Below are 12,039 nucleotides of genomic sequence, written 5' to 3' on the forward strand. Positions count from 1 at the left end.
ACAAATTGCCACAACCACCCCAGACTTCGGTGACCACCACCGTGATGAGTCAGCAACCTTCAACACAAGGCAAGACCTTCCACTAGCAGAAAGATGACAACTCTCTTAAAGCTCAGAAAATAGCATTTTTTAGCAAGAAAATACTTAAAAATTTAAGTGTGTATCCTATTTTTTAAGTTATAATGCTATTGCATGTTTAATTACCATAACTTTATGACTCACTGGAAAATAAACCTATTTGTGTGGCTTTATTGTAATACTCGCTTTATTGTGGTGGGCTGGAGAGCAGAGCCCGCAGTATCTTTGAGGTGTGCCTGCGCAATTTTTTTTTCTGGATAGTTTTTTTCCTTAAGTGTTTTTTTTTTAACATTTTTTATTGATTTATAATCATTTTACAATGTTGTGTCAAATTCCAGTGTTCAGCACAATTTTTCAGTTATTCATGGACATATACACACTCATTGTCACATTTTTTTCTCTGTGAGTTATCATAACATTTTGTGTATATTTCCCTGTGCTATACAGTGTAGTCTATTCTACAATTTTGAAATCCCAGTCTATCCCTTCCCACCCTCCACCCCCCTGGTAACCACAAGTCTGTATTCTCTGTGAGTCTATTTCTGTCCTTTATTTACACTTTGTTTTTGTTTGTTTGTTTTTGTTTTTGTTTTTTAGATTCCACATATGAGTGATCTCATATGGTATTTTTCTTTCTCTTTCTGGCTTACTTCACTTAGAATGACATTCTCCAGGAGCATCCATGTTGCTGCAAATGGCATTATGTTGTCGGTTTTTATGGCTGAGTAGTATTCCATTGTATAAATATACCACCTCTTCTTTATCCAGTCACCTGTTGATGGACATTTAGGCTGTTTCCATGTTTTGGCTATTGTAAATAGTGCTGCTATGAACATTGGGGTGCAGGTGTCATCCTGAAGTAGATTTCCTTCTGGATACAAGCCCAGGAGTGGGATTCCTGGGTCATATGGTAAGTCTATTCCTAGTCTTTTGAGGAATCTCCACGCTGTTTTCCATAGTGGCTGCACCAAACTGCATTCCCACCAGCAGTGTAGGAGGGTTCCCCTTTCTCCACAGCCTCTCCAGCATTTGTCATTTGTGGATTTTTGAATGACGGCCATTCTGACTGGTGTGAGGTGATACCTCATTGTAGTTTTGATTTGCACTTCTCTGATAATTAGTGATATTGAGCATTTTTTCATGTGCTTTTTGATCATTTGTATGTCTTCCTTGGAGAATTGCTTGTTTAGGTCTTCTGCCCATTTTTGGATTGGGTTGTTTATTTTTTTCTTATTGAGTCGTATGAGCTGCTTATATATTCTGGAGATCAAGCCTTTGTCGGTTTCACTTGCAAAAATTTTCTCCCATTCCATAGGTTTTCTTCTTGTTTTATTTCTGGTTTCCTTTGCTGTGCAGAAGCTTGTAAGTTTTATTAGGTCCCATTTGTTTATTCTTGCTTTTATTTCTTCTAGGAGAAAATTTTTTAAATGTATGTCAGATAATGTTTTGCCTATGTTTTCCTCTAGGAGGTTTATTGTATCTTGTCTTATGTTTAAGTCTTTAATCCATTTTGAGTTGATTTTTGTATATGGTGTAAGGGAGTGTTCTAGCTTCATTGATTTACATGCTGCTGTCCAGTTTTTCCAACACCATTTGCTGAAGAGACTGTCTTTATTCCATTGTATATTCTTGCCTCCTTTGTCAAAGATGAGTTGACCAAAAGTTTGTGGGTTCATTTCTGGGCTCTCTATTCTGTTCCATTGGTCTATATGTCTGTTTTGGTACCAATACCATGCTGTCTTGATGACTGTAGCGCTATAGTATTGTCTGAAGTCTGGGAGAGTTATTCCTCCAGCCTCTTTCTTTCTCTTCAGTAATGCTTTGGCAATTCTAGGTCTTTGATGGTTCCATATGAATTTTATTATGATTTTTTCTAGTTCTGTGAAATATGTCCTGGGTAATTGGATAGGGATTGCATTAAATCTGTAGATTGCCTTGGGCAGTGTGACCATTTTAACAGTATTGATTCTTCCAATCCAAGAGCATGGAATATCTTTCCATTTTTTAAAGTCTTCTTTAATTTCCTTCATCAATGGTTTATAGTTTTCTGTGTATAATTCTTTCACCTCCTTGGTTAGATCCTTAAGTGTTTTAATGTAATTGTAGGTTCACTTACAGTAATAAATATTATGTGGAGGTGCTGTATGTTTTACCTAGTCTCCCCCAGGGGTAACACCTTGCAAAACTGTAATACAGTATCACAACCGGAATATCCACGTTGATCTGGGCAGCATCTAGGTCGTTTCCATCACCACAGGGATCGCGCACATTGCTGCTTATAGTCACGTTCACTTTTCTCTCAACCCATCTTCTCCTTCATCCCTGGCAACCTCTGTTTTGTCCTCCATTTCTGTAATTTGGTTATTTCAGTCTCAAGTATGTTATGTAAATGTAATCACACCGTATATAACTTTTTGCGATTGGCTCTGCTCACTGAGCATAGTTATTTGGAGATTCATCCAGGTTGTTGCATGTGTCAATAATTCATTCCTTTTGTTGCTGACTAATATTGCATGGTCTTGGATGTGCCTCAGTTTATTTAACCATTCAGTCTGTTGAAGGGCATCTGGGTTGTTTTCAGGTTTTGGCTTTTATAAAGAAAGCTGCTATGAAACACTCGTGTTTAGGTTTTTGTGTGACTATGTCTTAATGTTTCTCTTGGATAAACTCCTAGAAATATAGTTGCCAGGTCTCATTGTAGTTGCATGATTAGTTTAAGAAAATGCTGTTTTCCCCAAGCAACTGTACCATTTTATATTCCTGCCAAGACTGTACGAGTGATCCAGTTTCTCTGCATCCTTGCCAGCATTTAGTGTTGTCACTTTTTAATTTTAGTCATCCCGATAGGGATGTTGTGATATCCCATTGTGGTTTTAGTTTGTATTTGCCTGATGGCTAGTAGCTTTGAATCTCTTAGCGTGTGCTTATTTTTCCTCTGTATATCCTCTTAGGTGAAATGTCTCTTTCTGTCTTTTGTCTGTTTTCTAACTGGATTCTTTTCATCTCTCTTAACTATTCTATTTTGAGTTCTAGATACTAGACTTTTGTCAGATATGTAGTTTGCACAAATTTTTTCCCACTCTGTAGCTTGACTTTTCATTCTCTGAAGAGTCGTTTGCAGAGTAAAAGTCTTTACCTTTGCCTGGGTTTGTTAATTTTTCTTTTTTATGGATTGTGCCTTTGGTGTCAAGTCTAAAACCAACTTAGTTCTAGATCTAGAAAATGCTCTCATGATTTTTTTCTAAAAGTTTATAGCTTTATGTTTTACATTTTGTCCATGGTTCATTTGAATCAATTTTTGTGTAAGGTGTGAGACTTAGATTGTAGTTCATTCATTTGTCTGTAAATGTCCAGCTGCTCCAGTACTAGTCATTGAAAAGGCTGTCTTTCCTCCATTGAATGGCTTTTTGCACTTTTGGTTTTTTCTTGGTGTGTGTGTGGAGTTGGATGGTTATTGTCTAAAAGTTTTCTGTCTTGCTTAGCTGCCCATTTTCTGCTTCTTCGGCAAGAGAACAGGCTTTTGCTTTGTTGAGGGCTGTCTGCACCTGCTGGCACTTCTGGGTTGCTGTCTTCTTCAGCTCCAAGTCTGGGATATAGGAAGCAAAATAAAATGCAGGGAACTCACCACTTTGGTGTTCCTTAGGTTCCAAGGTCCCTGGCCAATCTGCCTTCTTCTGTCCACCTTTCAAAGTCTTCTTATGTTTGTTTTATCTACAATGTCCAGAGTTTTAGTTGTACTCAGCAGGAGGGATAGGGGAAATATGTTTATTTATCTTCCTGGAAGCATGTCCACATTTTCTTTTCTTAATTATAAAATTTTGAACATTCAGGAAAGTAGAATTGGATCATAAACAACAGCATATCTATTTCCTAGATTTAAGAGTTCTAAATGTTGTCCCACATGTCTTACTGTATTTTTTACTGTTTTAAAATAAATTATAGACATAATGATATTTTATCTCCAAATATTCGGTATTCATCATTAAAAAAATAAGATTTTTAAACATAAGGGCAATACTTTATATCTAATGATTTATAGTAATATCCTAATATTACCTGATACCCAGTTCATACTCTGATTTCCCTAGTTCCCAAAATGTCTCACCGGTTTTTGGACAAAGTACTAATCAAGAACGTGAAGTTTGTTTCCTTGCTATCTTTTAAGTCTCCTTTAATCTTGAACAGCTCCTTTCCTGCTTTTTTCTCCATGACATTGACTTGTTGGAGAAATAGTTCTAGCTGAACCTTGGAATATCCCACTATCAGTAAGATTTATCTGGTGTTTCCTTGTATTTCTTTATCTCCTATATTTTCTGTAAACTTGAAGTTACATCTAAAGGCTTTATTAGATAAAGATTTGGCAAGAATATTTCATAGGTGATGTTATGTTAAACAGTTTCTAAAGGACTCATACGCTTTTATAACTTTTTTATGTGATAGAGAAGATGCCTTCTGCATCCTGTGATACACTACTGGATGACATAGAAGATATTGTGTCACAAGAAGATTCGAAGCCACAAGATCGGCATTTTGCAAGAAAGCACGTTGTTCCAAAGGTGCGAAGGCGCAACACCCAAAAATATTTACAAGAGGAAAGCAGTCCACCAAGTGATAGGTAAAACTTTTTTTTTTTTTTTTTTTTACAATTATATTCAGTATCATACCAGGTGAGAGGCTGGCATTATTGTATATGATATACATAATATCTCTGCTAAAAAATCTTTGAACTCTTGAGATGAAATATGTAGATTTATTATTTTTTTAAATTGGAATAGTTTTAAAATTAGCAAAGTCTAAGAAAGAAAAAGATGTTCCTAAAAGGCAGGGTCTAGGACAGTATTTGGCACAGAAATAGATCTCCCTTCCATTCCCAGGCCAGATGTCTTTGGTATTACTGTAGTTGGTGTGTAATTGTTAAACCCAAGTTAAAAATTTTTATTGGAATTTGTGCTTCTTATGAAATAGTAGTGGTTTGAGCATTTGATTTTTCTTAGCAAATTTATAAATAATTATGGATCATCTAATGGAATTGGACACAAATAAATTATTGTGCTGTTTACACTATTATATTAGGTCTCTCATTCAGTGACATTCTAATACAGCCTAGCCAGAAAGGATTATGGAGTTACACAGTTATAATACACTTATGTTGTTTATCTAGTAAATTGCTGAAAGCTGTAACACCCCTGATGATTTTGTTGGGAACAGTAAGCTTTTAAAATCTATGAATTTAAAATTTGCTTACATTTTAATGACTGTAGTTTATTAAATCTGTCCTGAACAGGTCCTTAAGGTAATGTCTATTTAATTATTAATTATTAGACCAATCCAAGTTGTAAAAGTCTTTTTTTCCTCCTCCCTAAAAATATTGCATATTTTAGAACTTTATTTTTATATATGGAGTACTTTTAATAATGCCATAGGGTGGCAGATTTTCATTTTGATTGTTATTTGTATTTGTAATTATAAAATAAAGATTGTAGCTAGTATGTCTTGGACAAGAATTTGCAAAGGAAAATCACTACTGTGTGAGCATATAGATCTACTTAATTTTTATTTTTTTAAAATTGAAGTGTAGTTGATTTACAATGTTGTGTTAGTTTCAGGTGAACAGCAAAGTCACTCAGTTTTATATATATATAAATATATATATATATATATATAGGGGTGTGTGTGTGTGTGTGTGTATATATATATATATATATATGTTCTTTCTCAGATTCTTTTCCACTGTAGGTTATTACAAGATATTGAAAATAGTTCCCTGTGTTGTACAGTAGGTCCTTGATGTTTATCTCTTTCATATAAAGTAGTGTATATATGTTAATCACAAACTCCTAGTTTATCCTTCCCCACTTTCCCCCTTGGGATATCATAAGTTTGTTTTCTGTGTATGTGAGTCTGTTTCTGTTTTGTAAATAAGTTTATTTTTATCATATTTTAGATTCCACATATAAGTGAGATCATATGGTATTTGTCTTTCTCTGACTTTATTTTACTAAACATAATATTCTGTATGTCCCTCCATGTTGCTGCAAATGGCATTATTTCATTCTTTTTTATGGCTGAGTAATATTCCATTGTGTATATATGTGTATGTATGTGTATGTGTGTATATATCACACATACACATACGCACACACCACATCCTCTTAAGCCAGTTGTCTATTGATGAACACTTGGGTTGCTTCCATGTCTTGGCTATTGTAAATAGTGCTGCTATGAACATTGGGGTATGTATCTTTGCAAATTAGAGTTTTCTTTTCCCAAATGTATCCCCAAGAGCTCAGTTAAAAACTATTTTTAATTTTTTAAGGAACCTCCATACTATTTTCCATAGTGGCTGCACCAATTTACATTCCCACCAACAGTGTAGGAGAGTTCTCTTTTTTTCCACTCCCTCTTCAGTGTTTACTATTTGTAGACTTTCTGATCATGGCCTTTCTGACCAGTATGAGGTGATACCTTCTTGTAGCTTTGATTTGCATTTCTCTAATAATTAGTGAGATTGAGCACCTTTTCATGTGCCTGTTGGCTGTCTGTGTGTCTTTGGAGAAATGTCTATTTAGGTCATCTGCCCATTTTTTGATTGGGTTGTTTGGCTTTTTTGATATTGAGCTGTATGAGCTATTGGTATATTTTGGAAATGAATTCCTTGCTGGCTGCATGGTTTGCAAATATTTTCTCCCATTCCATAGGTTGTCTTTTTGTTTATGGTTTCTTCTGTGCAAAAGCTTATATAAGTTTAATGAAGTCCCATTTGTTTATTTTTGCTTTTATTTCTTTTGCATTGGGAGACTGATCCAAGAAAAGATTGCTGCAATTTATGTCAGAGAATATTTTGCCTATGTTCTCTTCGGGGGGTTCTATGGTGTCAGGTCTTACATAGATGCACTTAATTTTTCTTTATTTGCCACTGCTGTTAGAACCATTTTCTCTGCTACTGTTATTTGTTAGCACCTTTCCAGGAGTTGAATTTAGTGGTGGTATTTTGTCACATTGAAGTTAAAATACAATTCAGAGAAGGGGGAGGGTAGAGCTCAGTGGTAGAGCACATGCTTAGCATGCATGAGGTCCTGGGTTCAATCCCCAGTACCTCCACTAAAAACTAAATAAATGAATAAAACTACCTCCCTCCCCCTGCAAAAAAATAAATAACTAACAATAAAAAAAAAATAATGAAAAATTAAAAAGATACAATTCATAGAAAAATTTTTTTTTTAATAGAGAGAGTCTTAACTTAGAATTCTGTGCTAATTTTATCTTGATTTAGATTTTTGGTGTAATGACAGATTATGTATTTAGTTACTGCTTTTAATGAATAGCTTGCAAATGGGTTGCAGTGAGTAAGTGTTTTTTACATACTATGCCCAGAAATTACCTAGTGTTTTTTATTTTAAAAAATCCCTTAATGAGACTTTTTTTTTTTTTAATTAACAGCACTATTCCAGGCATACAGAAAATTTGGGTACGAACATGGGGTTGTTCTCATAATAATTCGGATGGAGAATATATGGCTGGACAACTAGCTGCTTATGGATATAAAATTACAGGTAATGGCATCTGTAATGTATTTTATTGATTAAATTGTTTGGAGCTAAGTTTTCCAGAGAGATGTATTTTAGCTTCAGCAGCTAGAGGATATTTTAGCATAACTTAATGATTTTAAGGCAAAAAAGAATGAAGCTGATTTATGTTGCATAGGTTACTACAGTTGACTCTTGAACAGCGTGGGTTTGAGCTTCATGGATCCTCTTATCCATGGACTTTTTTCAGTACATATACTGCTATGTTTACAGTGTGTGGTTGGTTGAATCTTTGGGCTTGGAACCCTCGGATATGGAGGACTGACTCTGGGAATTGAACATATGCAGGTTTTGGTATCCCTTTGGGTCTTGGAATGAATTCCCTGTGGATACTGAGGGATGACTGTATATAAGACATATTTTTTAAAAACTTAAAAAAAAACCCCTTTATTTTGAAATTAATTTGGACGTACAGAAAAGTAGTAAAATTACAGAGTATGCATATGCCCTTTACTTAGCTTCCCCAATCTTAACATCTTACATAATTATAGTACAATTAATAAACTGGGAAATTAGCATTAGTGCAATACTATTATCTAAACTACAGATCCTGTTTGGAATTTTGCCACATTTACCGTTTGAATCCTTTTTCTGTTCTAGAATCCAATCTAGGGTCTCACCTTAGGTTTACTTGTGATGTCTCCTTAGTCTATTCCAATCTGTACCAGTTCCTCAGTTTTTTCTTGTCTTTTATGACCTTGACATTTCAGAAGAAAACTGATTATTTTATAGAATGTCCCTCAGCTTAGTATTGTCTGATAGTTTCTCATGATTAAAATAAGATAGTATATGCATTTTTGCCAAGAAGAGCACAAAAGTGATATTATATCCTTTTCAGTGCATTGTATCAGGGGGTTCATGATGTTAATACACTAACTCTTGTCTGCCAGATTTCTCCAAAGTTACATTACTGTTTTACTCATTATAACTAATAAATATTCCTGTGTTTCCTCAACCTTTAGCCTACTCATTTTAGTATTCGATAGTTTTAGTGTCTGTTGGTGGATCTTATCTGTAACAGTTACTACTGTGATATTTGCTTACTGTTGATTTTCTGTTTTCTTCCACATTTATTAACTGAAATTATTCTGTAAGAAAGAGTTGTCCTTTCTCCCACATTTTCCTTGTCTGTATCAGTGTGGACTTATGAATATTTATGTTACTGCACAGACTATCATTCATACTGTCATTATTTTGTTGCTTGTATTCAGTTTTGGCCGTAGGACCTCGTTCAGCCTGTGGCGCCTGTGTCTCTTCAACATGCTCCTATTCTTTTTTGGGCACTTTCCTATTTTCTGGCACCACAAGGTGTTCTGGTCTCACATTTTCCCTTCTGCAGCCTTGGAAGCAACCACTTTTCCAAGGAATCCTGATCCCTTTCATTAAGAGAATGGTGTTTAGAACCAGCCCAGAGATCTGGGCACTAGGTGTGCGCATTGCCACCTTTAAGTGTCAGTGCTTCTCGGTCCTCTCAGTGGACAGAGTTAGGAAATATCTTTGTACACTAGATGGCCCGTACACGCTCTGTATGTATTTCTCTTGTATGTATATTAAATGGGAACATAATTTGAATGCTTTGTGACAGGCACTGGCTCAGTGCTTTATATGTGTTATGCTTAGTCCTTGTGATATAAGGATGTATTAGAACTCTTACTTTATAGGTGAGGATGGCGAGGTTGTGTCTTACTGTAAATCATGTAGGCAGTGGAATCTGTTGCTCCAAAACACTGCTTTTGACCGCTAATCTGTATCTCATAGTTGTCTTTGCATGTGTAATTGACCAGTCTTGGCTTCAAGATGGACGTGAGGAGTACGGAGGCTTGGACAATTATTCCTTTCACAGCATTGTTTCCTTCAGTAACTAAATGATCGTATGTCATTAACTTTGTGCTTTTGATGACTTATTCTCTAGATAGAAAAAAAATCACTCTTAATACTTATGTTCTTTAGATAAAAACACTCCAAATCTGCTTTTAGAATTGCTTCTCTATATTCATTAGTAATTTTCAGTATAATTTAGACTAGACTTGCCTTACCACATTCTGATGGTGCAGTTTGAAAATTAAGAAAATAGCCTTTAAGATAATTGCCTAAAACATTTAAAAAAAAAAAACAGAGCTTGACTTTTCCCAGGTGGTATTCAATATCTAACACATTTTAATTTGAATTTTAGTCCATTAGCAGTTTGTTTTCAGTCTTATAATAGTACTCTTTGTAAAATAACAGTCCTAATGTGTTTACACAAGGATATTAAGCTTTGTTATGCACACCTAATTTTGGTTTCTTATTTGGGAATAATAGAAAGGGAAAATAAAGCAATTACTTGAATATGAATTTATTTTTCTTAATGTAGTATATTATTTTATATATCTACATTATTTACATCTATTTGTATTAACTTTATATACTGTTGATTGTACCCACTTTAGAAATTGATAATCCATTTTTTAAAAATCAAAGTATAGTCAGTTATAATGTGTCAATTTCTGGTGTACAGCCTAATGTCGGAGTCATGCATATATATACATATATTTGTTTTCACATTCTTTTTCATTAAAGGTTATTACAAGATACTGAATATAGTTCCCTGTGCTATATACTCCGTTTTTAATTCTGGTATGACTTGCATGCAGCAGACTTTAGGACCACTTTCTTTACTTGTCTAGATGCTATAGGCCCAGAAAATAGGAACAGTGTTCCCTTCTGTAAAACATTTAGTAGGAAATCTCTGCAGGTCTTTTATTTAGGTTAGATACATGATGTGAATGATTTCTGACTACCTGTGCCAGTCGTCTCTTCTGTTATTGTGGAATAGTGGGAGTTTATAAAAATTATTATTGTTTAATAGTTTATAATGTTTCAGGAATCAAATACAGAACTAAAATATTTTTATTTAATTTTATAATTGATAAGAACTAGATATAAAGTATTTTATGTATAATGTACACAGAGGTTATTGATAACAGTATACAGAGAAATTCAGAATTCTTAGTTAGCAGTAGTAGGTATTTTTACTATTTGGAGAAGAGAGAGAGATTATATGGTTATATACTTGAAATTGCTGCTTTTAACTATTTGAATCTAGGAATATAATTACTCCATAGTAAAACCTCATAGAGGCTTACTCAGAGCAGTAAGCTCTTGTTTGTTGCCTCCTTCAAACCCTTTTTATTTTGAGGAAAAAGGTTCATAAGTTATAAAATAGTGCTTGCTTGCTTGTCATTTCAAAGAGTGAAACCTACTGTGGAGAAATGATGTCATTCCCTAAAACTCAGAACAATTAATTGTATCATGGATACCTGTTTGCATGATGCATTTAAATCAGTATCATGGAAAGCAACTGAATTGTCCTTGTAGGTATAGTGACTTAAAAAAAAAAGTATGATTTGAAAACAAACAACAAACAAAACAAAAACAAAAAGTATGATCTGAACATATATATTTCATGAGAGTGTTCTTTACGTAAGCAATTTTTATGGACTAAACTCCCTCTCCCCCCACCATAATGCTACCTTTAGTGACTATTTTAGGATTATTTCTTTTGGGATGTTGGTAAATTATATTCAGCATCCTCATTGGTGGCAGATCTTCATATCTTGAGAGTATATTTAGTGTTAGAATGGTCACAGGTCATTTGGGGCCAAAAGTATGTGATATGATGTTGAACAATGCTGTTTTAGTTAAAAATAAGGCATTTTTTATTTGTCTTAACTGATTCTGAAAACTGTTCTAAAAGAGTTCAAAAAATGTTTATAGTAGTGATTCTTAAACTTTTTGGATCTCTTCAGAAACTTACAACTCTTACACAATTTCGGCAAAGAACTCATAACCATTGCCTGGCCCAAATGGTGGAGTGAAGGTATGGTCTTCCAAGGTGACTGCTTTAGGAACAGCCCTCATTTAGATACAGGTAAAGTAGAGAGATGTTAGAGATAGGTTGAAGAGATAAAAAAGATGTTGGAGAGAGAGATGTTTAGTTTGTAGTCCTCTCTACAGTGATTGAATATAGTATCACTTTTTATTTAGTGGGAAAAAGTCCATCACAAGGCCATTGACTTAGGTTCTAGTTCATAGACACCTGAGAATAACATGTTATGTACATGAAATATCTGTGATGAGCTTACCTACATCAGAGCATTTAGCTTGGGTGCCCACAGTTTCAGAGAAATCATTTTGAAATTGCTGGGCTGTTGCAGTTCTTGATAGTTTCTTTGTTACACCTGTATAGAGTTCATTCATTCAGCAAATGTTCTCTGACCATGATACATGCTACAGGGTATAATGCTAGGAGGTGTGCAGACATGAAAATGCGCTAGACATGGATTCCAGCAGACAAGAAGATGATTGTTTTCTAGTAGAGGAAAAGCATTCATAC

The 12,039-nt window shown here is 34.5% G+C and overlaps 1 protein-coding gene across 7 annotated transcripts in view; it reads left to right on the plus strand.

The window, feature by feature from the left end:
* The window catches only part of CDKAL1 (CDK5 regulatory subunit associated protein 1 like 1), a 721,376-nt gene that overhangs the window by 7,493 nt on the left and 701,844 nt on the right, over nt 1-12,039 (plus strand). For all 7 annotated transcript variants that reach the window (XR_004313468.1, XM_032462575.1, XM_014557197.2 and 4 more), the window contains 2 exons: nt 4,519-4,693; nt 7,519-7,631. Coding sequence is in view for 6 of the 7 variants with exons in the window: in XM_032462575.1 (XP_032318466.1) it covers nt 4,524-4,693; nt 7,519-7,631 (283 nt within the window). In the remaining variant the exon portion in view is untranslated. The remainder of the gene's footprint in view (nt 1-4,518; nt 4,694-7,518; nt 7,632-12,039) is intronic.

Source organism: Camelus ferus, chromosome 20 (assembly GCF_009834535.1).
Source record: "Camelus ferus isolate YT-003-E chromosome 20, BCGSAC_Cfer_1.0, whole genome shotgun sequence".
Lineage (NCBI taxonomy): Eukaryota > Metazoa > Chordata > Mammalia > Artiodactyla > Camelidae > Camelus > Camelus ferus.